Genomic DNA, 26,511 nt, shown 5'->3' on the forward strand with positions numbered 1-26,511 from the left:
TCCCAATAAGGCTTAAGAATAGTCATTACTACATTTTTGTATAATTGAAGCTTATTATATTTATGCTCTAATTTTTAATGGACTTGTAATTTCATTGATGCAGAAGATTATTTTAATAGTATATATTATATTCCACACATCCCATTTTTTGAGAGACTTAGAAGTACTTCACAGGGGGTCCACCCAACATGTTGGGGAATTTTTAGGTAGTCTAAAACATTAACTAAGTTGTTAGTATTCTAAATGTGAAATCCCTGTCTAGTGACCAAGGAGACAACATTACAAACAGAATTGAATCATATTGATGTTGCCAATCTTACAAACCAGAAGATTTAAGGAAATTGCTTCTAAATGGAAGGATGTTCACAGATTTTTTTCCTGAAGGCCAAATAAAGAAATTGGCATCATTTTGTGTCCAAAGGCAACAAGAAACATTATTTCCTTAAACTCTTGGTATACTTGGTTATTTTGCATTGGTAATGATGAGCAAAAGGAAATCAGTCACCATAAAAATAATTGTAGCTTCTGTGCCACCATCTTTTGCAAGGAATGAGTTCTGGAAGATGATGAAAAATCTTGGAAATATATATCAAAATCTAGAAAAAAAAAGAACAGAGGCTGATAGCTAATAGACTACTAAGAAGTCTGTTGCTGTAATATCTTGAGCATTTTTTTCAGGAAGAATTGGAAAGCAATATGGCATACAATTGCAGCAGATTCAACCTGATCTACTTAATACTTTATTAGTGTAGAAAATCAGAAGTAGAGGAAGATTTCCAGATGGATTGTTAATATTAATTGCTATGAAGCAGTTGCCACACCAAGGAGACCAAAAAAGGCTAATTAAAGATGAGAGATAATCTAACTTTTATGAATGTGGAATTTATAGGAGATTGGAAATTCATATCTTGCAATGTCAGAAATTTGGTGGTCTTGTGCACCTGAGGCCTGACAAACAGTAGCTCTTTTTTCCTCTTGGTTTTTGGAAAGCGGATTTTATATCTATATATCTATATATCTACCTCTCTCTCTCTCTCTCTCTCTCTCTCTCTCTCTCTCTCTCTCTCTCTCTCCCTCCCTCCCTCCCTCCCTCCCTCCCTCCCTCCCTCCCTCTCTCTCTCTCTCTCTCTCTCTCTCTCTCTCTCTCTCTCTCTCTCTCTATATATATATATATATATATATATATATGAAAGATGTGAAAAGGTATAGATCTGTAAACAAGTGAATAATTTCAGTCAAGAAATAGAATTTATCATGAAGTTATAAATATATGACAATTGTAGCTCTATGTTAGAAATTTGAGTATCAGGTTCCTGTGCAGTTGAGAACTGAGAAAAATGGTTGCCTGAATTTTTAAATTCAAAAATAATCGTGTCCCCCAGCAAAATTTTGTCACATAAAGTTAAAATCATTGTTGTTGGACCAATTTTTCTTTAAAAAGTACAGATGGAAATCAGAATATACTCCATTTTGAACTTTCAAACCTATTTGGTAATTGAGCACAAAGATGCTTATATATGAAAGACAGCTAAACATTTGAGTTGTAAAATATTAAGCATTCAGTCATTAAATCCAATCAGGAATACAGAATAAAAAAAAAACAATAAGGAGCAAAACTGGACATAGTGCCCTGCAAATAGGTGTTGAGTAAACATTTGTTGAATGAATTAATACTTTTTTGACTAACAGGGGCATTGGCTGGATTAATAGACATTGCTGCAGACTGGATGACCGACTTAAAAGAGGGAATTTGCCTCAGTGCATTGTGGTACAACCATGAACAGTGTTGTTGGGGATCAAATGAAACAACATTTGAAGAGAGAGACAAATGTCCACAGTGGAAAACATGGGCAGAATTAATCATTGGTCAAGCAGAGGTAAATTATTCTGTCTCAGGAAGAAATAACAATTGAAGGCACCACACATGAGAATATTTACAATATAATCTGTGAAGTTTCAGTTTTAATTACTTTTAATACTGCATCATTAAAATTGCTAAAAATAGTTTAAGGAGAGACTGAGTCAGCCAGAAAAAAAGTGGGTAGAATAATTAAAATTCCTCTAAGAAATATTCAGGAAATTTTTTTTTTTGGAAGTAGGGGAGAAGGGTCAATCAATTGCTATGATTAAAGAATTTAATACTTACTGGTATTGTATAATAAAGAACAAAGTTAACAGTTAAAATACTATGTATGTAAACATAGGTATATATGTTTAAAATAGGCTTTTGTTATTGCACATGTGTTAAAATTAAAATGATGCTATGACCATCAGTGCAATTATTGCTGTAGAATAGCTGCTCTTTACTTGGCCTGACTAAATGAATTTGTATTTAAACCAGGAGTTATAATTAATTAACGATACCAACACTATGATTTACATATATAATGAACTATAGTAGTACAGTAAGTTATTTACCTGTTTCTTTTGAATGGGTGTGTGTGTGTGTGTATCTGTGTGTGTGTCTGTGTGTTAGGCATTGTGTAGAACACCTGTCTTTGTAGTAGTAGGACTGAAGAAAGGAAACCTAAGAGAAATTGACTCAGGTATCTTGGTATTATGAATACATATTCCTTTTAAAAACTACTTTAACAGAGTCATTTTCCAAATCCAATATGCTTTTCTTATGCTACAAGCACTTGTAAAGTTAATGGATGCTATGTATTTTAAAATTTAGCAAATACTGATTTATTTCGATTTTTTTTAGGGTCCAGGCTCTTACATAATGAACTACATAATGTACATTTTCTGGGCTCTGAGTTTTGCCTTTCTAGCTGTTTCCCTGGTGAAGGTATTTGCTCCATATGCCTGTGGCTCTGGAATTCCAGAGGTAAGATGTGAAAAATTTAATAGCATTAAAAATTTAGTAATTAAATTTTAGGATAGATAAATGTTAGGATAGATATCTTCTTACCTTTTTGAAAATGAAAAGAAAATTAGGTCTGTTAGAAAATGATTTACTAAATACAAGTTTATATAGAGAATTAAAAAAAAATAAGATGATTGTTAGACATTATTGAAAGAATCTTTAAAGTAGTCATTATTTACTATTTAGACTTCTGATCATTTTTGGTGTTGAACTGTGATGACTAAGAATTTTTTTTTTATTTTAATTTTTTTTTTTAAGCAGTGATAGAGCAATTGCTCCTTGTTATAATCCAGAGTTATTTGAGGCAATTAAAAAAAATCCAACAACTTAATTTTGCTTAGTAACGTGAAATAACATGGATTCCTTCTTTTAACTTAATCAGTATTTGGATCAGAGAAATAAGAAACCTTGTCCACACTGTGCTTGCTGCTATTTATAAAATTGCACATTAAACTAGAATTTAATAAAAATATGTCAATAGCCAACGCTTTTATGTCACTTTTCATCAGCATTGTTGTAAAGGTTCTGCATGTATTTACGACTAAACTTTCTATAAATGTTTTTATTTCCTAAGCGGGGGAGACACCTTAAACTTACCTCTTGACAAACTTTCAGAAATATTTTAAGTGTAATTTATTGATGTGAGAGATATCTGAACTAACATTATTGTAGTTTTACAAAATTTTCTTGACATTGAGGGTATTGTGTCACTTTACTATAGATTTTCATATTTGTTCTTTGCAATATCATCTCAAAATAGTTGCTATCTTGGTAAGGAATTATAATATGTTGTAATTTATATAACAATGATAAAGGTACTAGAATATGAAATATAGTCTGAAAAATATTTAACATAATTTATTAGAAGTAAAGCAAAAAGTTTCTGAAATAAAATTAAGTTTAATTTTTTTCTTATAGATTAAAACAATTTTGAGTGGATTCATCATTAGAGGTTACTTGGGAAAATGGACTTTAATGATTAAAACCGTTACATTAGTGCTGGCAGTAGCATCAGGTTTGAGTTTAGGGAAAGAAGGTCCTCTGGTTCATGTCGCTTGTTGCTGTGGAAACATTTTTTCCTACCTCTTTCCAAAGTACAGCACAAATGAAGCTAAAAAAAGAGAGGTAAGTATTTTACTTATTCATTTGGTAGAAAAATCTTTTTTTTATTCCAGTGAGATTTCAGTAAAAGATTTTGCTGAGTGGAGCAAATGTCAAAGATTGCTATTTATAGTAAATAAACTATTTTCATAGATTATAAATTGTGTGGAGGAGGATAAAGCGTAAGAAGACTGGAAATAGGTTATGAAGTCTTTCACTGCCCAATAAAAGCCTTCATACTTTATTTTGGACATAACAGGGAATTTGATATTGGAGTTTATTGATTAGGGGGAAGTGATGTCGTTAGACTTATGCTTTGGGAACTCACTTTGACAGCTGTGTGGAGGAGGGATAAATTAGTAAGCTATTGAAGTAGTATATATGCAAGATGTGATGAGGGCCTGATCTAGAATGGTGGCTGTATGAGTAGAGAGAAGGGGATGTATATGAGAGATGTAAAGATAGAAACAACATAGACAGCTGCTTAGATACGTGGTGTGAATGTGCATGTGGAGGTGATAAACATGTCAAGGTTATGCACTGAGTGACCATGGAAGGATGACCCTTGCCAATGATAGAAGAGGGGAGGGTATGGGGAGAAAGATGATGAGTTCTGTTTTGGTCATTTTGATACCCATGGGATATCATTTTCAAAATACAAGCAGGAGTGGAAAGACTGGGGTGGGATATAGATTTGGGAATCATCTGCATAGAGAAAAGAGAAGAGGGATCAGGACTGAGCCTTCAGGAATACCTACATAGTGGGTATGACATGGATGAAATTTGAGCAAAGGAGAAGGAGCAATCAGAAAGGTAGGAGGAGAACCCAGAGAGAACAGTGTCTCAAAAGGAATCAGCAGTGTCATATGTTGCAAAGACAGTTCTAGTTGAATGTTGATTATCTCAAGTTTATCTTGTGTGTATCTTGTTTGTAAATAGTTGTTTGCATATTACCAACCCCAGTAGACTTGAGGCTTCTTGTGGGAAGGGAATATTTTCTCTCCCCCCCTTCCCCATTTTTTCCCCTATCCTTAGAACTTTGCTCAATGCCTGGCACATAGTAGGTTCTTAATAAATGCCTGTTGACTTGAACAGTGAGGTCAGAAGACAGACTCCAGAGAGTCAAAAGTTCCTGAGGCTTTTCTCACATTTCAGCTTTAAAATCTAGATAGTTCCTGGACTTCTGTGGTAGTCTTTTCTAGAGATGATCTAGATCCAAACTTGTATCTCTTTCATCTTTGTAAGAAGTCTTTGGACCAAGAATTCCCTCCATCCTGGCTGCATAGTTTTAGACTTAAAGCCTGAGAGTGTGTCCTACAGAAATTCCTCTTGGTTTTTATTCTGTGCTAAGAAGGATCCTTTTTGACCATCAGAACCATTCGCACCGCCCTTTGCAAAAAGCAACAACCTATGTTCACCTGGTCTGTAACCTATACTGCTAGTTATTATAAAGTGTTTAGAATCCTTTTGTAAAGTGTTAGAACGTATAGAAAATTTTTTTTTTTACTTTTTTTCCAATAGGCAGTACATTTTTTTGATTAGAACTTTGATTTTTGCCTGATTGCCTTCAACTTTTTAAAGCATGTTCACATTTAATTTTATTTTGTTCTGACACCTCTGCCTATATTCTTGTCTGTATAACAAATGAGGAAACTGAGGCACAGGTAGATTAAACAAACATGTCTTCTTGTTTGTAAGTGGCAGAGACAGTAATTGAACCCATATCCTTTCACTTCCAATTCTATGTACTTCTCATTATACGTAAAATCTCGGAATTGGATAGGACTTGAGCCTCAGCCTCATGCTAATTTTCTCTCTTTGGCTTTTAAAGCTCTTCAAAATCTGACTCTAGCCTACCTTTCCAAGCTTACTGCACACAGGTTTCTTTTCATGCACTCTTTGTTCAAGCCAGTGGACCTGTTTGCTGTTCCAAACATTCTGTCTTCTGGCCCAGTGCTTTTGACCAGGCTGTACCCCAGGCCTGGAACATAGATTTTTATCTTTATTTTTTTTAAATGATTCCCTGACCAATGACTCTAAAGAGGAACAAAGATCAAAAGAGAAATATATACACCATGACTGTGGCATTGTAAATGGGAAGAACAGTAATCTTCCAAGTCAAAATTGAATGCTGTGAAATTATAATGACCAAACTTGGACCCAAAGAAGAGAAGGAATGCTGCTCTTTCCCTTCATTGCTGCAGTGGATGATCAGGGCAGCAATATAATGTCAGACTTAGTGGACTTACTGATTAGTTTTGCTGAACTGCCTTTTTCACTTCCCTTTTATTCTTCGTTACTTATGCAAATATTGTTTCAACCCTCTTCTTACTTATTTCTTTTGTGGAAGTATTTTCCAAGCCATATATATCTTGATTTTGTACCAGTGGTCTATGTTTATGGTTTTTATGGAAAGGTCTTTGATGGTCTTTTCTTTGCTGCCAGTGTAGCTTTTTTTTAAAATTAATTTTATTTATTTTCAGTGTTCTACAATCACTACCATATAACTTAGATTATTATTTTTCCCTCCCTCCCCGAGATGGCAAACAATTTTGTTTAGGTTCTACGCATACATTCCTATGAAATACATTTTCACTATAGTCATGCTCTGTTGAAGAATTCACATGATCTGCTGCATTTTGCGATTGAATTCCATAGTTCTTTCTCTGGATGTGGAAGACATTTTGCCTTACAAGACCATTGGGAATGTTTTTTTTAAGTCCTTGCATTGCAATGAAGTTCTAAGTCTGCCAGAGAAAACTGTCCCACACTGTGGTCGTTGCTGTGCACAAAGTTCTCCAGGTTCTGCTCCTTTCACTCAGCATCAGATCATATAAGTCTTTCCAGGCCTCTCTGAAGTCTTCCTGTTCATCATTTCTTAAAGCACAATAGTATTCCATTGCATTCATATACCATGATTTGTTCAACCATTCCCTAATTGATGGGCATCCCCTTGATTTCCAGTTTTTGGCCACCACAAAGAGTGCTGCTATAAATATTTTTGTACATGTGGGACCTTTTCCCATTTTTATGATCTCTTGGGGACACACTCCTAGAAGCAATATTGCTGGGATCAAAGGATATGCACATTTTTGTAGCCCTTTGGACATAGTTCCAGATTGCTCTCCAGAATGGCTGGATCAACCCACAGCTCCAACAATAGTGTATTAGTGTTCCAACTCTCCCACATCCTCTCCAACATTTATCATCTTCCTGTTCTGTCATGTTAGCCAATCTGATAGGTGTGATGTGGTACCTCAGAGTCGTTTTGATTTGCATGTCTCTTAATCAAAAGTGATTTAGAGCATTTTTTCATATGACTATAGATATCTTTAATTTCTTTCTCTGAAAATTGCCTGTTCATGTCCTTTGACCATTTTTTAATTGGGGAATGACATATTTTTGTACATTTGACTCAGTCTAGAAATGAGGCCTTTATCCCCGAGATTAGCTGTAAAAATTCTTTCCCAGTTTTCTACATCCCTTTGAATTTTGATTGCATTGAGTTTGGTTGTGCAAAAACTTTTCAGTTTAGTGTAATCAGAATTAGCCATCTTGCGCTTCATAATGTTTTTTATCTCTTCTTTAGTCAAAAATTCTTCCCTAAATACACTATTCCTTGCTTCACCAATTTGTCCATAGTATCAGTCTTTATACCTAGATCGTGTACCTATTTGGATTTTATTCTTGTGTACGGTGTCAGGCGTTGAGTTTCCACCACACTGTTGTTACTCAGTTTTCTCAGCAATTTTTGTTGAACAGTGAGTTCTTATCCCAGAACCTGGGGTCCTTGAGTTTATCAATCAGTAGATTGCTATATTCATTGTCTACTGTGTCTTGAGTTCCTAGCATTTTCCACTTGTCTACCCTTCTGTTTCTCAGCCAATACCAAGTGGTTTTGATAATTGCTGCTTTATAATACAATTTGAGATCTGGTAGAGCTAGGCCACCTTCCCTAGCATTTCTTTTCATTAGGCTCCTTGATATTCTGGACCTTTTTTTCTTCCAGATGAATTTTGATACTATTTTTTCCAGCTCTAGAAAATAATTATCTGATAGTTTAATTGGTATGGCACTAAATAAGTAAATTAATTTATGTAGAATTGTCATTTTTATCATATTGGCTCGGCCTACTGATGTTTTTCCGCTTACTTAGATCTGACTTTATTTGTGTGAAAAGTGTCTTGTAATTGTGTTCATATATTCCCTGGGTTTGTTTTGGCAGGTAAACTCCCAAATATTTTATAGTGCCTACCCGAGCTTTAAATGGGATTTCTCTTTCTATCTCTTGCTGTTGGGCTTTGTTGCTAATATATAGAAATGCAGAAGATTTGTGTGGGTTTATTTTGTAACCTGCAAGTTTGCCAAAGTTGTTTATTATTTCAAGTAGTTTTTTACTTGAATCTCTGGTATTTTCTAAGTATATCATCATATTATCTGCAAAGAGTGATAACTTAGTTTCTTCTTTGTCTATTCTAATTCCTTCAATTTCTTTATCTTGTCTAATTGCCATAGTTAACATTTCTAGTACCATATTGAATAATAGTGGTGATAATGGACATCCTTGTTTCACCCCGATCTTATTGGAAATGCATCTAGCTTATCTCCATTGCATATAATGCTTGCAGAAGGTTTTAGGTAGATATTGCTTATTATTTTGTGGAGAGTTCCCTTTGTTCCTGTGCTCTCCAGTATAGCTTTTGAACCACTATCCTAAGTGTAAGGTGATAGTAAGCATGGTATACAATAAGTCGTTCCACAAATATTCATTAAGCATCTATTCTGTTCCTGGGGATTGTGCTACTCACTAGTGATACCAAGACAAAAGTAAAATAGTCCTTCCCTGCCGTCAAGGAGCTCAAATTCTATTTAGTTTGTATGCAGACTAGGTATAATGTTCTTTCAAGTGTAATAAGCGGGACAAATTTTTAGCAAAAAGAAATTACAGAGTGAGTTCTCTAACAAAATACAAATGTTTTGTTACTTTTTGTCCTCTACTTGTATGCATCATTCAGAATTTTCTTCCATTTCCTGAAGTTTTATTTATCCCTAAAGTGTAACATAGTGGATACAGAAACTGACTTCAACGTTAGGAAGACCTGGGTTCAGATCCCCATCTGACGTATACTGTTTCTGTAACTCTGGGGGTAGTTGCTTGAACCTCTCAGTGTTCCAAGCAAGTCTTTGAGAACTCTTTTTAAGTTTTAGAGAAAGGGTTATTGGTAATGATAGTGTGGGAATTTCCTCACTTGGGAGTTTCTTATACCAGGGAAATCATAGGTCTTGTCCCTATTCTAACCCCTATTTTGGGCTACTGTTTAATAGATACTGTAGTGTGAGGTTCCCCAGTAAGATGATCATGTAGCCTGGTGTTCTTGATTATGGAGTCATAGGTCCCACTATAGTTGACACACATTTCAAATGGTATTTGATTAGGCGATAAGGAATGCGGCATCCTTACTCTCCAAGTATTTGAGAATATGTGTCTTTATTATTATGGTTAGACAAAAAAAAAATTAGTTCAGCAAAACAACATTTGGAAACAGATGACATCATTCATGAAAATTCTTCACATTTGTTAATCAGAAATAGAAGAGAAGAACAGGACAGGAAATCAATGAATTATTACTTCCTTTTGGAACTTAAGGAAGAGGCAGGATGTATTGTATCAGAATAAATACTGATTCTCTTCTGAATTTCGGTTCATACTAAAGCCTGAGATCAAAGTTTTGTGATTTGTTTTCCCTAGGTGCTGTCGGCTGCCTCAGCAGCAGGAGTATCTGTAGCTTTTGGTGCCCCAATTGGTGGAGTCCTTTTTAGTCTGGAGGAGGTATGTAAAGGTGTAATGGCAGATTGCCCAAGGTTATGATTATAAAGATATCCTTTTCATGGATTTTAAATAAATTTTTTATTAGCTTTTGGGCTTATGGAAAAATGAAATGTTGATATGATGTAATTTTTACTATTTATAATTAACGTTTCAGAAAATGTTTTAAATGTTACTCCTTTTGAGTTATTTGAATTGTAGCTTATAATGTATTTATATTTTTGTTTTGAAAATTTTTGCTTTTAATTTGTGTTAAAAATTATATCTTTGAATTTTTCTTGTGATGTTTAAAATTCTGTCATTGACTTTTAAAAATTTTGTCAGTAAAACAGTTTTAATTTTTTTGTAGTAGTGTTATCTTTCAGTTTCCTGGACAGACTCAACTTCTCTGGGTAGATAACATTTTTTCTTTAATAGGTTTTTTTAAAAACCCATTTTTTCATTTTTAGCTATAGTGGCTTTTCCTAAATTCTGTTCTATGAAACGTTAATGTGTTCCAGGCAATGTGATATGGGTTCCATGAGAAAATTCTAATGCTAGCGATATATTTCCCTTTGAAAGAGTAAATATGAGCTTTATAGCTATGTTAAAATACTTACTATGTTTATTGTTTTTTGTGCTAAAGTTATTTTATCCCCCATCCCCTGCATCAGTATTTAAACTCTGGCATCTTGATATATTTTGAGCCAAAAAAGATTTCTTGGCTAAATTGGTTTGGGAAACACTGATCTTAGAAGATATAATTAACTTTAAAAATCCTTTTTTATATATTTTGTAGTTCAAAGAATAAGAGTGAAGGCACTTTTACTCTAGAATACAACTTTTCAGGAAAATAATTCAGGACAATAATTTTAAAGGCATTGTATGAATATTAACCTAGTAGAATAAATATACAGTATAAGCTCCTTGTTAGCCAAATGTAGACGAAAGATATTTGCCAGTTATTTCATAATATAAGGAACATTTGATTAAATGAATAACTAGTAATGCTTCATTTGTTTCTTTGCAGGTTAGTTATTATTTTCCCCTGAAAACTTTATGGAGGTCCTTTTTTGCTGCTTTAGTGGCTGCCTTTGTTCTGAGATCCATCAATCCTTTTGGAAATAGCCGCCTGGTCCTTTTTTATGTGGAATATCACACTCCATGGTACCTTTTTGAACTATTTCCTTTCATTCTCCTAGGGGTTTTTGGAGGCCTCTGGGGAGCATTTTTCATTCGGGCAAATATTGCCTGGTGTCGTCGGCGCAAATCCACAAAATTTGGGAAGTATCCTGTTTTAGAAGTTATCATAGTTGCAGCTATTACAGCTGTGATAGCCTTTCCAAACCCATATACAAGGCTCAATACCAGTGAACTGATTAAAGAACTTTTTACAGACTGTGGACCTCTGGAATCTTCTTCCCTCTGTGACTACAGAAATGATATGAATGCCAGTAAAATTGTGGATGATATTCCTGACCGTCCAGCTGGCATTGGAGTATATTCAGCTATATGGCAACTGTGTTTAGCACTCATATTTAAAATCATAATGACTGTCTTCACCTTTGGTATTAAGGTAACTGTTAACATTCCTTGATATTTAAGCATGTTTGCTACGTTGAAGTATTTTCCAGGATGTAAATTAAAGTAATGGATTTGCCTGTTTTTAGAAAGTATTAAAAATTAACATTTTGAACACTTTATTTTGTGCATTTGCTTTTGAAAATATAGTACCTAGGATTTGTTTTATTAATATGATTTGAGAGCTTACTTATACTGTATGCAATTTGCTTTTGAATCATTAGAAAAAATTTCTTAAAGCTCATTTTTACTTTTATTTTGAATCATTATACATCTTGTACATCAGCTGGAATGTATAACTTGGGATATTATTATCCTTAATGCATGGTTTATGGTAGGAAGCAAATATCAAATATAATTTCTACCAAAAAAGGTAGTCCTCATATAATGACTGAAATCTGTACAAATGCATAGATAAAGCTACAGATTTTTAGTCTTAAGTTATCATTTTTTTGTCTTTGATGAGTTTGTGACAAGTCACAGATATCTGACTTTGAAATTTTACTACTATTTATGGTGGTGTTCCCTAAAAAGATCAAATCATTAGTGCCCCAGAAGTATATCTTGTGTTCTCTTTTTCACACCCTAACCATCTTCTATTGACCCTCGTGTAGACTTAGCTGCCACTTCTTCCACAGGACCTTATCTGAAGGTTAATTGAAAAGGTTCTCTTTTGATATTTTATAGTCCTATCCCTATGCTTAGAAGGTAGGGTAATAGTATAGGAATAAAAGAGGAGAGAAAAGATGCTGTTCTGAGTCTTCTTCCTCTGTAGACAACAAATAGATGGTAAATCCCAATCACTCCCTATTAGTTAAACTAAAGAAGTTGTCACTAGTGGACTTGTTGTTGAAGTCTTGACTGTGAAGGAATGGTGAAAGATAGACACAGAAAAATAGGGATTATGAAATTAGTATGTAATAGTTTTTTCAACTATCGTAAAATGTTAAATTGTAAGAATATTCTTAGTAAAATTTGTGCTTGGTTGGCATTATCAGTTATTCCTTTGGTTTCCTTATGCTAAGGTAGATTCACTGAAAGTTTCGTCACTTGAAAGACTTTAGGTAAGACTTGAGCCTTAGCATTATTCTTTATCCATTATTTAAGAAGGATGTTGGCAACTGTAGTTTCCAAATTAACCCTATAAGATCTCATTCTTTGTTTTGTGGTCTCTTTATTCATAGTAGGATCAGTTTAAAGCTAGTGCTCTTAGACAGCTTTGTGTTTTAAATGATTCTTTCCGTCACTGTGCTACTGCTGTTTTTCTTCATTAAATTTAGCTAAAGCACTGCTATTTTGAGTATTAAAAAAATTAATGTTTTATAGTATTTAGTGTAGTTATAGTAACAAATATGTTTTGGTTCTTATTTATCATGAAGCATATTTATCATGTTAATTTTACATTCATATTATACAAATCTGTGCTTAAAAAACTAATTTGTCATATAGTTTATCTAGCTTCCACCCTCATAAATCAACTGAAACTGTTCACTCCAAAATCACTGATAATCTGTTAACTGCTCTATCCAGTGGCCATCTTTTTTCTTGATTTCTCTGCAGCATGTGGCACTGATGACCACCTTCTTCTCCTGCTAGATTTCCTCGCTGTTCTCTTGGTTCTCCTCATAGGATTATAGATCCAGTGCTGGAAGGGACTTCAGAGGCCAACACCCTCATTTTACATATGAGTGAACATGAGTAAAACCCCTAGATACAGGAAAGAAGTGAATTGCCCAAGGTCATATAGGTTGTAAGCATCAGAAGTAGAATTTGAACCAAGGTCCTCTGACTCTGTAGTCAGGGCACATTCCCCTGTGGCACCCAGCCTTTCTTCTCTTGCTTCCTGACTGTTCCTTCTCCATCTTCTGTGCTGAATCATCATCCATGCCTATAGTATTTCTTCTCTTTATACTCTGTGTGGTCTAGCCAAACTAGTCTACTTCTTCCAAGTACCTTTCCTCAGTGCTACCTTTTAAGATCCCTAGTCTCCCACCTTCTACATAAAGCTTTTTAAAATTAAAATAGAGCCTCTAGAATTACCTTGTATTGACTTTGTTTTTATTTCTCTTTGAACATTTTGTTTCCCCTAAAAGAGTGTAAATTCCTTAATGGTAGGGATGATCTTATCTTGCTTTCCTCATCTCTTCACACAGTGCTTGTTACATAGTAGATTCTTAATAAATGCTTGTTGGTTGGTTGATCGATCATTAAATCTTTCCTAATTTTCAATTGCCCTAGTAAAGGATCGGAAATATATTTTTCAGAATATTAGTATATGATGATACATTTATTTATTTGAAATGTGTTCAGTTCTACTGTTTAATTTATAGGAATAGGATAGTGTATTAAAGTCATGTTTGTGAAGTATTTTCAGTTCCCAAGGAAAAATAGATACAACCTCAGTGGTTATAATCATTAATTAATGTTGTTGTTCATTTACTATCATGGAATTTGTCAAATATGAACCTTAACATTTAAAATCCATGGATAATATGAACAGATTTTATATCACATTTAGACAATTTATTATTTAATTAAAACAAAAATGCTTAATTCCATTTTGTTACAAAATTTATGGAATAGCAAATAATTATTATTTTCTTCTCAGCCACATTACACTCTTATTAGTTGATGAAATGATTGAAATTCCCATCAGTGTTACCATCTTTAACATGTGCCTTCCTATTTCTTCAGTACGTAGAATGATCATAGAATGCTAACCCATCTAGACAGTTATCCTGGTGGTGTTGATAGTGGTTTTAAATAAAAATACTTCTAATGGAATTTTAAGCTGGGTAAAAAAGATTTTGTAGACTGGCATCACAGAATGTTTTTTAAGCATTATTTAGTTTTCATGGTGAATAGAAAAAGAGAGTAGCTGATCATTTCTAGAATAGTATCTTGGTGTTTTTAGCAATTCCTTTCATATTTGTCCCCAAATACTTAAAATCTACCCCTTTTTTCACCTTTCACCTAGATTAATGCTGGCTATTCATTTAACAACACATATTAAGTTCTTGTTATTTTCAAAGCACTATAATAGGTGATGAATAAGAAACAAATATAAGACACGATCTCTGCTGCCATAAAATCTAGTAGGGGAGATATGATATGTATAGAAATAACTATAACCTGAAATAAGATGTTAGTACAGAAAAGCAAGGCAAAGTGGTAAGAGGTTAGTGGGGAAAGAATGCTTTTGTTGACTGGGTTGTCTTCTTTCCTCTCTGTGAATTATGTGGGCCACTTTACTTTGTCTATTGTCTTGTGATTCATAATTGAGAAGTAAGTTTTTGAAATTTTCCTAAGTTGTATCTCTTAACTAAGGATAAGCATTGTTATCATTTTGTGTTATATAAATAATACTAATAAATTGATGAAGTTTTACAACTTGTCACAATTGGCACAGAGACATCCTATGACTCCATCCTCTAGCAGCCCCATTTCCTTTTGGATGTTTTTAAGCCAAGCATAAATCTACCTCTGTAAACCTCTGTCCACTAGTTTCTAGTGATTCTAGTTCTGGACTCTGAGACCAAGCTGAGCTAATTTCATTCCTTCTCCATATGATAACCCTTAATATTGAACACAATATGTTTCCTCTGGGTCTACTCTTTTCCAGGCTAAATAGCCTCACTTCCTATAATAGGTCTTCATGATATGATCATATGATCATATTTGGAATTGGAAGAGACCTGAGAGGCCATATAGTCAAATATACTCATTTTACACATGAGAAAACTGAGATAAAGAGAGGTAAGTGACTTGTTCAAGGTCACAGAGGTAAGATTTGAACCTAAAACTAATGATTCTTAAGCCAGTGCTTTTTCTGCTGTACTCTGTGATAATAAACCCCACCAGTCACCATCCTACTTGACAGCTTCTGGACATGTTCCAGCCTATCAGTGTTCTTAAGATGTGACTTCTTTGTTCCCCAGTAGATGAGTAGTCAGAGGATAGGACAGATAGTTCTCAAAATGAAGAAATGCAAACTGTGCAGTCCCATGGAGGATTGCTCTAAATCAGTATTAATTAAAGAAATGCAAATCAAAAACAACCTTGATGTTTCACTGACCATGCAGCATTTTGGCAAAGATGACTGAAAATGGAAATAGTTCATGTTGGAGGGATTGTGTGAATATGGGCACACTTAAAGCACTGTTGGTGGAGATATGAATTGGTACAAGCATTCTAGAAAGCTATTTGGAATTGTGCAAAGAAAATAACTAAAATCCCCATACTCTGACCCAGAGATTCTAATGCTGGATCTATATCCCAGGGAGATCACTGATACAAAGAAAAGCTACATGTATACCAGAATATTTATAGCAGTATTTTTTGTAGTAGCAAAGAACTAGAAATAACGTAGGTGGGGAATGGTTAAAAAAAAAAATTATAGTACATGAATATAATGGAATTATCACTGTGCCATAAGAAAAGATGAACTTTATGAAAACAGAAGAGCATGGAAAGATACAAGCAGGTGCAAAGTGAAGTAAGCAGAGCCATAAAGATGTATAAACAGTGACAACAATTTAATTGTAAAGAAAAATGGTCACAGAACAAATGAAATCAAATTATGTGAAAGGAGATGCTTCTTTCTATTCCTTGGCAAAAATGGAGATTCACAGGTGTGGAACATTGTGTATAAGAGCAGACTTTTTGTGTGTTGGTTGGTTTTGCTGAAAATTTCCTCCCTCTTTTTCTTTAAAAACAATTCTTTGTTATAAAAGGATAGTTCCTTGGGAAGGATTGCAGGAAGAAATATAGGCAAGAGAAAATAAAAGATAATAAAAATCTTTATTTTTTTTAAAATTTATTTATTTAACTTTTAACATTCATTTTCACAAAACTTTGGGTTCCAGATTTTCTCCTCATTTCTCCCCTACCCCCACCCCAAAACGCCGAGCATTCTAATTGCCCCTATCACCAATCTGCCCTCTCTTCTAACATCCCTCCCTTCCCTTGTCCCCATCTTCTCTTTTGTCCTGTAGGGCCAGATAACTTTCTGTACCCCATTACCTGTATTTCTTATTTCCTAGTAGTAAGAACAGTACTTGACAGTTGTTCCTAAAATTTTGACTTCCAACTTCTCTTCATCCCTCCCTCCCTACCCATTCCCTTTGGGAAGCAGGCAATTCAATATAGGCCAAATCTGTGTAGTTTTGCAAATGACTTCCATAATAGTCATGTTGTGTAAGACTAACTATATTTCCCTCCATCCTATCCTGTCCCCCATTGCTTCTGTTCCCTCTTTGGATCCTGTCCCTCCCCAAGAGTGTTGATTTCAGATTGCTCCCTCCTCTCACTGCCTTCCCTTCCATCATCCTCCCCACCCTGCTTATCCCCTTCTCCCACACTTTCCTGTATTGTAAGATAGGTTTTCATAGGAAAATGAGTGTGCATTTTATTCCATCGTTTAGTGGAATGTGATGAGAGTAAGCTTCATGTTTTTCTCTCACCTCCCCTCTTTTTCCCTCCACTGAAAAGTCTTTTGCTTGCTGCTTTTATGAGATATAATTTGCCCCATTACATTTCTCCCTTTCTTCTCCCAATATATTTCTCTCTCACTGCTTAATTTCATTTTTTTAAGATATGATCCCATCCTATTCAGTTCACTCTGTGTGTGTGTGTGTGTGTGTGTGTGTGTGTGTGTGTGTGTATAATTCCACCCACTACCCAGATACTGAAAAGTTTCAAGAGTTACAAATATTGTCTTTCCATGTAGGAATGTAAACAGTTCAACTTTAGCAAGTTCCTTATGACTTCTCTTTGCTGTTTACCTTTTCATGCTTCTCTTCATTCTTGTGTTTGAAAGTCACATATTCTTTTCAGCTCTGGTCTTTTCATCAAGAATGCTTGAAAGTCCTCTATTTCATTGAAAGACCATTTTTTCCCCTGAAGTATTATACTCAGTTTTGCTGGGTAGGTGATTCTTGGTTTTTGTTCTAGTTCCTTTGACTTCTGGAATATCCTATTCCAAGCCCTTCTATGCCTTAATGTAGAAGCTGCTAGATCTTGTGTTATCCTGATTGTATTTCCACAATATTTGAATTGTTTCTTTGTAGCTGCTTGCAATATTTTCTCCTTGACCAGGGAACTCTGGAATTTGGCCACAGTGTTCCTAGGAGTTTCTCTTTTTGGATCTCTTTCAGGAGGTGATCAGTGGATTCCTTGAATATTTATTTTGCCCTCTGGTTCTAGAATCTCAGGGCAGTTTTCTTTGACAGTTTCATGAAAGATGATGTCTAGGCTCTTTTTATGATCATGGCTTTCATGTAGTCCCATAATTTTTAAATTGTCTCTCCTGGATCTATTTTCCAGGTCAGTTGTTTTTCCCATGAGATATTTCACATTATCTTTCATTTTTTCATTCTTTTGGTTTTGTTTTGTGATGTCTTGGTTTCTCATGAAGTCATTAGCCTCCATCTGTTCCATTCTAATTTTTAAAGAACTATATTCTTCAGTGAGCTTTTGGATCTCTTTTTCCATTTGGCCAATTCTGGTTTTTAAAGTGATGTTCTCCTCATTGGCTTTTGGAACCTCTTTTGCCAATTTGAGTTAGCCTATTTTTCAAGGTGTTATTTTCTTCAGCATTTTTTTGGGTCTCCTTTAGCAAGGTGTTGACCTGCTTTTCATGCTTTTCTTGCATCTCTCTCATTTCTCTTCCCAATTTTTCCTCCACCTCTCTAACTTGATTTTCAAATTCCTTCTTTAGCTCTTCCATGGCCTGAGCCCATTGAATATTTATTTTGGATGTTTGGGATACGGAAGCCTTGACTTCTATGTCTTTCCCTGATGGTGAGCATTGTTCTTCCTCATCAGAAAGAATGGGAGGAGATATCTGTTCACCAAGAAAGTAGCCTTCTATGGTCTTATTTTTTTTTCCCTTTTTGGGGCATTTTCCCAACCAGTTACTTGACTTTTGGGTCCTTTGTCAAGAGTAAGGTCTACTCTGGGAATCTGTGAGATCTCAGTTCCTCCAAAGTGGCTCAATCAAGCATGTACTGGTCTGTACTCAGAGAGGGATTTTTATGCCCAGAATTTTAGCAGTTACCTCTCCACAGCCACCTGGCCTTCAGTTCCCCAGTCAGCACTGGGGGTTGATTTTCAGATAAGCTGGATGGGTAGGGCTGCCCTTCAGTGGAGACAGAGACCAGCTGCCTCAGGGCGTCTACACAGGGCTGAGGTAAGACTCAGCTCTTCAGTGCCCCCATGGGTTTTTACCCTCCAGTGGAGTGGTCTGTGCAGGCTGTGTGGCTGCTGCCTGCTGCCCAAGCTATGGGAAGTCCCTTCTCCCTTCCTGGCCAGCTGATAAAACCCTGTCACTGACCTTTGGTGCCTGTGGGCCAAGGGATCTGAGGACTAGCTACTGTGACTGGATTCTGCCCCTGAGGTATCCTCCTCCCAGAGTCTCATTGGGCCACTCTGCTCAGCCAAGGCTAGACTGGGCTCTGCGCTCGACTCCGCCTCCAGCGCAACCCAAGTTTCCATAGGCCTTTCAGGTCACCGTGGGCCGGAAATCTCCACTCTGTTATTCTCCACTTCTGCTGCTCCAAAATTTGTTGAGAGTCCCTCTCTACAGGTATTTTATGGGCTGTGGGGAGAACCCTGCATAAATGTGTCTTTCTAGTCTGCCATCTTTGCTCTGCCCCCAAAAATCTTTATTTTTAAAAATTTAGTACTTGGAACCAAGCATTATACTTCAGGTGTGGTCTGATCAGAGTCCGGCATAGTAGGAATGTTGCACCCTCTTCTCAACACAGTGCCTTTCGCACAACATAGTCAAAGATAGCATTAATTTCATGATAATCATAACTAGCATTTATACAGTGCTTTATGCTTTAAACAGTTCTTTGAGTACATCATTTCATTTGATTCTCATAATCAGTTCTGTGAAGTAGATAGGGCAGCTATTCTCCTTATTTTACAGCTAAAGAAACTCGAGACAGGGAGGTAAAATATCTTGCCCAACGTCATGTAAGTGGTGAGTGACAGAGGGGGATTCAAATATATATCTTCTGACTTTAGGTCTGATGTTTTCCTCATTACATCTCAGCCTTCCCAAACCATGCTTGGCATATATTACTAGCTGTTCCAACCATTCATAATTCTTTAGGTCTGTTGTTTTTTTTAAGGTGATGGTAGATAGAATTATTTCCTTCATTCTATCATGGTAAAATGGTGTATATTGAGTAGCCATATAACAGGGAAGACCTATTATCCAGTATCAGGAAAAGGAGAGCTTTGAATCAACAGTGAAATATTCTTTGAATGAAGTAAAAATCTTTTGAAATGATGGCACTGAATAAAGGATAATACTCATGCTGTAGCTGTCCTGTGCCATAGGAGCAGGGATATACTTTATTTTTCTAATCCAAAAGATGTTGGACTAGGTGTTCTCTAAGGTCTTTTCAGCTTTAAATTCCATCATCATGAAATGCTGCACTATTTGAAGAAGAAAAATAATAGCAAAGCAGTATAGCATAGTGAATGGAGAGCTGCCATGAGAGTCAAAAAGAATGGGTTTAAGAGCTGTCTCTGACACATACTGGCTGTGTGACTCTGGGCAGATAACCTCCCCTTTCTGGAACCTGGGCTTTCTTGACATTGTAAAGCAGGTCCCAGTTGGACCTCACCAGGAGCTCCCCATCCCATCTGTATGTCTAGTCGAAACAGAAAAACAACATAAGATGGTGACTCCACAGAATTTTGTTACATGTGTATACAAAATTTGAGGGAAACAGGCCATGTTCATAGACGCAAATTCATAGAATAGAGGTTTCAGGGCCGTCAGGAATTCAGGAATAATTAGCCAATGGAATGTGACTAAAGCAAGGCTGGAGAAGATTTATCAGCTTCTCAGGGGAAGGGGATAGTTTCACATTTGTTTTTGTAACCCCAGTGCAACACAGAATCTTGCACCTAACAAGTGCTTAATCATTGCTTGTTGTATTGGTATTTTAAATTTGTATACTTAAAACATTTCGAAAACCATGAAGTTTTAAATGTGTCTCACCAGTAGTCTTGTTGCTTTAATTTATAGGTTCCTTCTGGCTTGTTCATTCCCAGTATGGCAATTGGAGCCATAGCAGGAAGGATTGTGGGAATTGCTGTGGAGCAGCTAGCTTACTATCATCACGACTGGTTTATCTTTAAAGAGTGGTGTGGAGTTGGAGCTGACTGTATTACGCCAGGCCTTTATGCGATGGTTGGCGCTGCTGCATGCTTAGGTGACTATATACGAAAGAGAGGACATGCATTTCCTTTTATCTTTGAAGGTGTTAACTGAAATAAAGCAATGTATTATTAATTGGCATTAGATAGCACCAGTTATGTTTACCTGCAATTAAACTTATCTCAGAAGTTTACTAGTACACAGAAGTGTCAGTATTCCAACAACCTATTTCATAGGTATAAAATGGAAAATTATTTAGCTTTCTTTTTTTTTTTTGTCAAAAAGAAAAAGCAGCTACCAGAAATTCCTAGTTCTGGGTCATGTGATATAAATATATGAATTGTATTTCTCTCTAATATATAATAAATGGTGCTTTTTGTGTTTTACTTAGAAATTTCTTAAGAGGTGAATTAACAGTTGCATAGAATACTGTGTAGCTTTTTATAGTCACTTGCAAGCATAAGCCAGAATTAGTCACTCTTTCATTCATTAGGAATTTACCTGCTTGTATAGTTGACTCTGGTAGAAGCTGTGAGTTATGCAAAAAGGGCCCAGTTCCTGTGTGCATAGGGTTAGAGTGAAGAAAAGATTAATATAGAAACGTATAGTAAACAAAGCACAATAGTAGATAGTGTATGCAGAACTAAAATGTGTGATAAAGATACAATATTTATTACTTAATGTGGTAGTATTCAAGGCTGTATTTATTATTTTTATCAGCAACGTACAGGCAGCCCTAGAAGACTGCTTATCAAAATTGTAGGTAACATGAATGGGGATGGGTACCTCCCATGCTGAATTGACAGTATCCCAAAGGTCTGGAGAGGCTAGAATGGTAGATATGATCAAATAAGATGACATTTAGTGGAGATAAATGTAAATTTGGGTTTAGACTTGGATTCCAGAAATCAGCTTCATAAGCATGTTTGGGATGTATGACTAGATAGAGCTTTAACTATCTGGCAAAAGATCTTAAGTTTTTCTTTAGTTTAACATGAGTCAACAGCATGTTATATGGGCCTCAGAAGCTACTGCTGTGTTAAGAAAAGCATAGTGTCCAGAACAAGGAAAATTATAGCCCTGTTGTACACTTTTCTGGTCATACTACATTTGGAGTATTGTATTCATTTCTAGGTATCAGATTTTAGGAAAACTAGACTAAAGGAGAGTAACTAGTATAGTGACTGTGATCTTTGAAGATAAGTTGAAATAACTGGGGATCATTACCCTAGAGAATAGAAGATTTCGGAAGGATGTGAGAGGTCTAAGTATTTGAACAGTTGTCATGAGGAAGAGTAATTCAACTACTTTTTCCTGGTTCTGATGGCCAGAACTTGGAAGTTGTAGAAAGGCATGTTAAATTTGTTAATTCTTTAACAGTCGTCTGAGAGCCATTACTTCAGAAGATAGTAAGTCCTTCCTTGTCATGTACATTTTAAGTCTTCTAGCAAGGGGCTGACCACCTCTTATAATATGGGAGATGGGATTCCTATTCATGTATGGCTTGGACTAGATTGCCTTGAGGGTCCTTTCCAGCTCTGTAACGATTCTCTGTGATCCTGTACCATAACGGTTCAGGTGAAAGGGAAGTGAGTTAGGGAAAGCCTTTTGAAGCAGGTGGTACTTCTTACATAGGCATGCGTAGGATTTTGTGAAGAGAAAAATTGGAGCAAAGGCAGGCCCAAAGAAGGGAATGAGAACAGTAAGGAAATCAGCCTCGCTAGAATGGTTGGCATTACATTAGTGAATATTAGGGAGTTACGTAGGATGGCTAGAGTCAGTCAAATCGTGGAGAACTTTGGAAGTCAGGTAGAGGAGCTTAGACTTGATATAGTAGGCATTAGGGAACTAATACAGGCTTTTGAGCAGGGCAGTGATAGTGACATGAAAGTGGAAAGTTTTTTTTTCCGTTCAGTAGTATGATAAATTGGTAGGAGGAAAGCCTGAGGAAAGTAATCCATAGTTACTGTAATGAGGGCCTGGACTAGGTTGTATACGATGGCAGTGGAGGATATGGAGTGAATGCAAGAAATTTTTTGAAAGAAACATCAGTAGAACCTGGTTACCAGTTGGTCAGGGATAATGAAGGAAAAGGTGAGTCAAAGATAAGGCCAAACCTTTTAGCCTGGGAATGATAGTGTCATTTTTATAGATACAGGCAAGTTAGAGTGAGGAACTGACTTGGAGAGAAACGTTTGAGGTAGTGTGTGGTTTAGTGCAAAGAACACTACAGATTTGGAGTAAGGGAAATTGGAAAAGGAGGTTTACTTCTCTGAGCCAATTTCTACCTCTGTAAAATGAAGAATTTGGGTTAGGTGATTTCTAGGTTCTCTTTAGGGCCTAAATTCTATGATTTTATGAAGAGTTTAGTTTAAATATATTGATATTAATAGTGGCTTTTTGCAGATATGTCCAGTAGCTAGTTGGGTATATCATTAGACAATTAGATTTGGGAGTAATGCTTGTAGAGGTGATAATTGAAGCCATTGGAATGGATAAATTCTAAACAAAGCAGGAACATTCTCTTGTACTATATCTAAACTAAGTGTTAGAGCAAAAAGTCTAATAGGTCAGTTTCAACCTTCATAACAGGTTTAATTAGTATGTCACTGGCAATGGAATAGTTGTGGTGGTTTTGTAATCCTGATACAAACAAAAGTAAGTTTTCACAGGAGCATAAGTGTGACGTGTCATTCCTTATTGAAACTTGCAGTTTGTAAGATGAAATCACTTCAGTAGGCCATTTGTGATTTTACAAGAGGCAAAGTGCTATGAAGTATTATTGATGATTGTTATGATTTTGTAAGAGGTGTGTTTTTAATTCCTTGTCATTCTGATACACTGAAGCATAATTTTATGCTTCTTTTCTTCAGTGACTTGGTCCTGTCATTAATTATAAATAGTTGATTTGTAAATACATTCTTAGTTACCTAGTCTTAAGAAAAATTATCTAATAATAGCCTACTAATGGATCCTATTCTTAGCTGATTAGTATTGATCTTTACAGGTGGTGTGACAAGAATGACTGTGTCTCTGGTGGTTATTGTTTTTGAGCTTACTGGTGGCCTGGAATATATTGTGCCCCTCATGGCTGCAGTAATGACCAGTAAATGGGTAGGTGATGCCTTTGGTAGGGAAGGGATTTATGAAGCTCACATCCGGTTGAATGGATATCCTTTCTTGGATGCAAAGGAAGAATTCACCCACACAACACTAGCTGCTGATGTTATGAGACCTCGGAGGAGTGATCCACCCCTAGCAGTCTTGACACAAGATAACATGACAGTGGACGACATAGAAAATATGATCAACGAGACCAGCTATAATGGTTTTCCTGTCATAATGTCAAAAGAATCTCAGAGACTAGTGGGATTTGCCCTCAGAAGAGACTTGACTATTGCAATAGGTAATAATTTTTCGATATTTTAAGATGATTTTCATATTTGTATTTAAATGAGAAATAGATTATGGTTGTTGAACCAATGGCATGTTGATGAACTCTAAAATCTTAAGGAAAAATTTATACTCTCTTAGATTTATTTCTACCAAATATAGTTTCCCATTCTCATCAACGTTAGCTGTCATTAGAAATTCCCTTTAATAAAAGGAAACATAGTAAAACTGAAAAAAACTAATTAATTATTCATAGTGCTCTGTGATTTAAATCAGTAGCAGTTCTTCAGCTAGCTAGATGATCCTTTGTTTTTTAATAAAATTGTTAGGTAACCTAAACTTAATGTTCTTTCATCTCTTCCTTTGAATTTCAAATTTGATGGGTTTTACTATCAATCTTATGGTTTAGGTTTAATGTATTGATTTGAATACATAATTCAAGAAGGGAAAAATCTGTTTGTTATGATCAGATATTGGATTTAAATAGTATTCTATTTTATCTTCACTAAGTTCTTAGAAATCTATGGCATAAAGTGAATAGTCACATAATATTAAAAGAAAAGGTTATCTTCCCATAAGATTGGTACCACTACTGTCTTCTTACAGCATTAAGTTATTTACCAAATAGTCCTCTAAAATTTAATCCATATTTGTTTTTGTTTTTAGGGCTGCTACCAATAATCTTTTTTTTTAAGGGATTGGGAACTATAAAATTTCAAGGGTTTTGGCCTCTCCCCTAAAAGAGTCATGCTTTCTACAGGTCAATCTTCTTTCCATTTTTTTTTTCTTTGCTGCCATTGGCTCAGGATCAGTTTCATTAGCCTAACATAAGAAAGTATGAAAAGGGTGGATATAGCATAAGATCCTTTGATTTGCAAAAACTATTAAGGATAGGCTGTTTTCCAGCAACCAGCTTTTGTGTGTTGGGGAAAGGGAAGTGGAAGATTTTGTTTCAGGTTATAGCTCTGGTTTATTTATTCCCAGGTCATCTTAGAAAAGGTAAGTCTACTGTTTCACATAGTGTGGTTTAAGAAATGAAACTTGGTGACTGAATCTAATAATAATGGACTGTTTACTTAAACTTGGAGAGGGATTAGTCTTTGTATGCATAATTAAAATTTACTTTGTTTTTTTTGGGGGGAAGGTTTCCTGTATCTTTGTAGAGTAACAACTATAAATTAATGTAATTTAAATAAGAATAGACACCATTGATTGGGTAGCAGGGATGCACACCAAATGTTTCTGGTGAAGGTCAAAGAACTTGAGCAGCTGTTTTTAGAAAAATAAATACAGGTGATCAACAATCATATTAAAAATGTTCCGAGTTATTAATAATTCACAAAGATGATAAAAGACAGAAAAGGCTATAAGAAGACTAATAAGCTGTTGGTGGAGCTATGAATTGATCTACTCATTCTAGAAAACAGTTTGATCTGTTGTAAAAAAGAAACTAAATTCTTTGACTCGGAGAGTATTGAACTGCTGGGCATTTACTCCAAAGATGTCAAAGACAGAGGGAAAATACAGATACCAAACTTTTATGATAATAAGAAAATGGAAATGAAGTGATTGAGAGTTTCTGAAAAGAAGTATGTTCAGTAAATGTAAATGGAATACTGTTGTGTTGTAAGAAACAGGAATTCAAAGCAGTTTGGGACAGCTTACGTGAACTGTTGTAGAGCAAAGTAAACAGAATAAGGAGAACAGTATACATAATGACCACAATAATTTAAAGAAATATAACAAAAAAAGACCTCAGAATTCAAATCAGTTCATTAACTGGCCTTGACTGCCGACGGCTGGTGATAAGGTGGAAAAGTTATGGAATGACACATATCTGTTAGACATGATCATTACGTATTTGTTTTCTTCAGATGAACTTTTTCATTACAAGTTTCCATGGAGGAGAGGATTTCTGGAAAATGATAGAGATGATAAAAAAAAAAAACCAATGTTCTTCCTGTAAGAGTTAGTATGGCATTGTAGATAAGAGGGCCAGTTGAATCAGGAAGTGTTGAAAATTTTCTCTGAATGACTTTGTGACCCTGAACAAATTACTTAACGTCTCAATGCCCAGACAGTTCTCTTAATCTGGGGTCCATGAACTTGCTTTTTTAGAAATTTTTTTGATAACACTATATTGCTGTATTGATAATCACTATATTATGTTACCTCTCATCTCCCTCTTTGTATATAAACCCCCAAAATATCAGCTTCATGCTTGTATTTTTCCCTGAAAGTTTGTTGAATAAGGTGTTACAAAGAGAAGCAGTGGATAGAGATTTTGTATTGAAATCAGGAAGACCTGGGTTTAAGCCTCACCTCTGACACATACTGGCTTTGAGAGGCAAATTCATGCCTTGCACTGTGTTGCAGATGATGTCAAGCCTGCATTGAGATGGAGTCCTTGACCTATGCCAGTGAAAGTATCCTGTCTCCTGTTTTAAGTATATATCTACCATATCCAACTTTTAAAATTCACCAAAAATACTTTGCTTTGGAGCATAAAACTTGCTTTAAAAAAAATTAGCATAGGTATACCCTTCATCCATCAAAAGTATAACCAGCTTCAGAACTTGGTTT

At 35.4% G+C, this 26,511-nt stretch overlaps 1 protein-coding gene across 13 annotated transcripts in view; it reads left to right on the forward strand.

The window, feature by feature from the left end:
• Positions 1-26,511, forward strand: part of CLCN3 (chloride voltage-gated channel 3) — a 157,642-nt gene that overhangs the window by 124,629 nt on the left and 6,502 nt on the right. For all 13 annotated transcript variants that reach the window (XM_072623356.1, XM_072623360.1, XM_072623364.1 and 10 more), the window contains 7 exons: positions 1,690-1,877; positions 2,708-2,830; positions 3,788-3,994; positions 9,720-9,800; positions 10,807-11,352; positions 20,404-20,590; positions 23,543-23,941. In XM_072623356.1, the coding sequence (XP_072479457.1) occupies positions 1,690-1,877; positions 2,708-2,830; positions 3,788-3,994; positions 9,720-9,800; positions 10,807-11,352; positions 20,404-20,590; positions 23,543-23,941 (1,731 nt within the window). The remainder of the gene's footprint in view (positions 1-1,689; positions 1,878-2,707; positions 2,831-3,787; positions 3,995-9,719; positions 9,801-10,806; positions 11,353-20,403; positions 20,591-23,542; positions 23,942-26,511) is intronic.

This window comes from Notamacropus eugenii, chromosome 7 (genome assembly GCF_028372415.1).
Source record: "Notamacropus eugenii isolate mMacEug1 chromosome 7, mMacEug1.pri_v2, whole genome shotgun sequence".
Taxonomy (NCBI): domain Eukaryota; kingdom Metazoa; phylum Chordata; class Mammalia; order Diprotodontia; family Macropodidae; genus Notamacropus; species Notamacropus eugenii.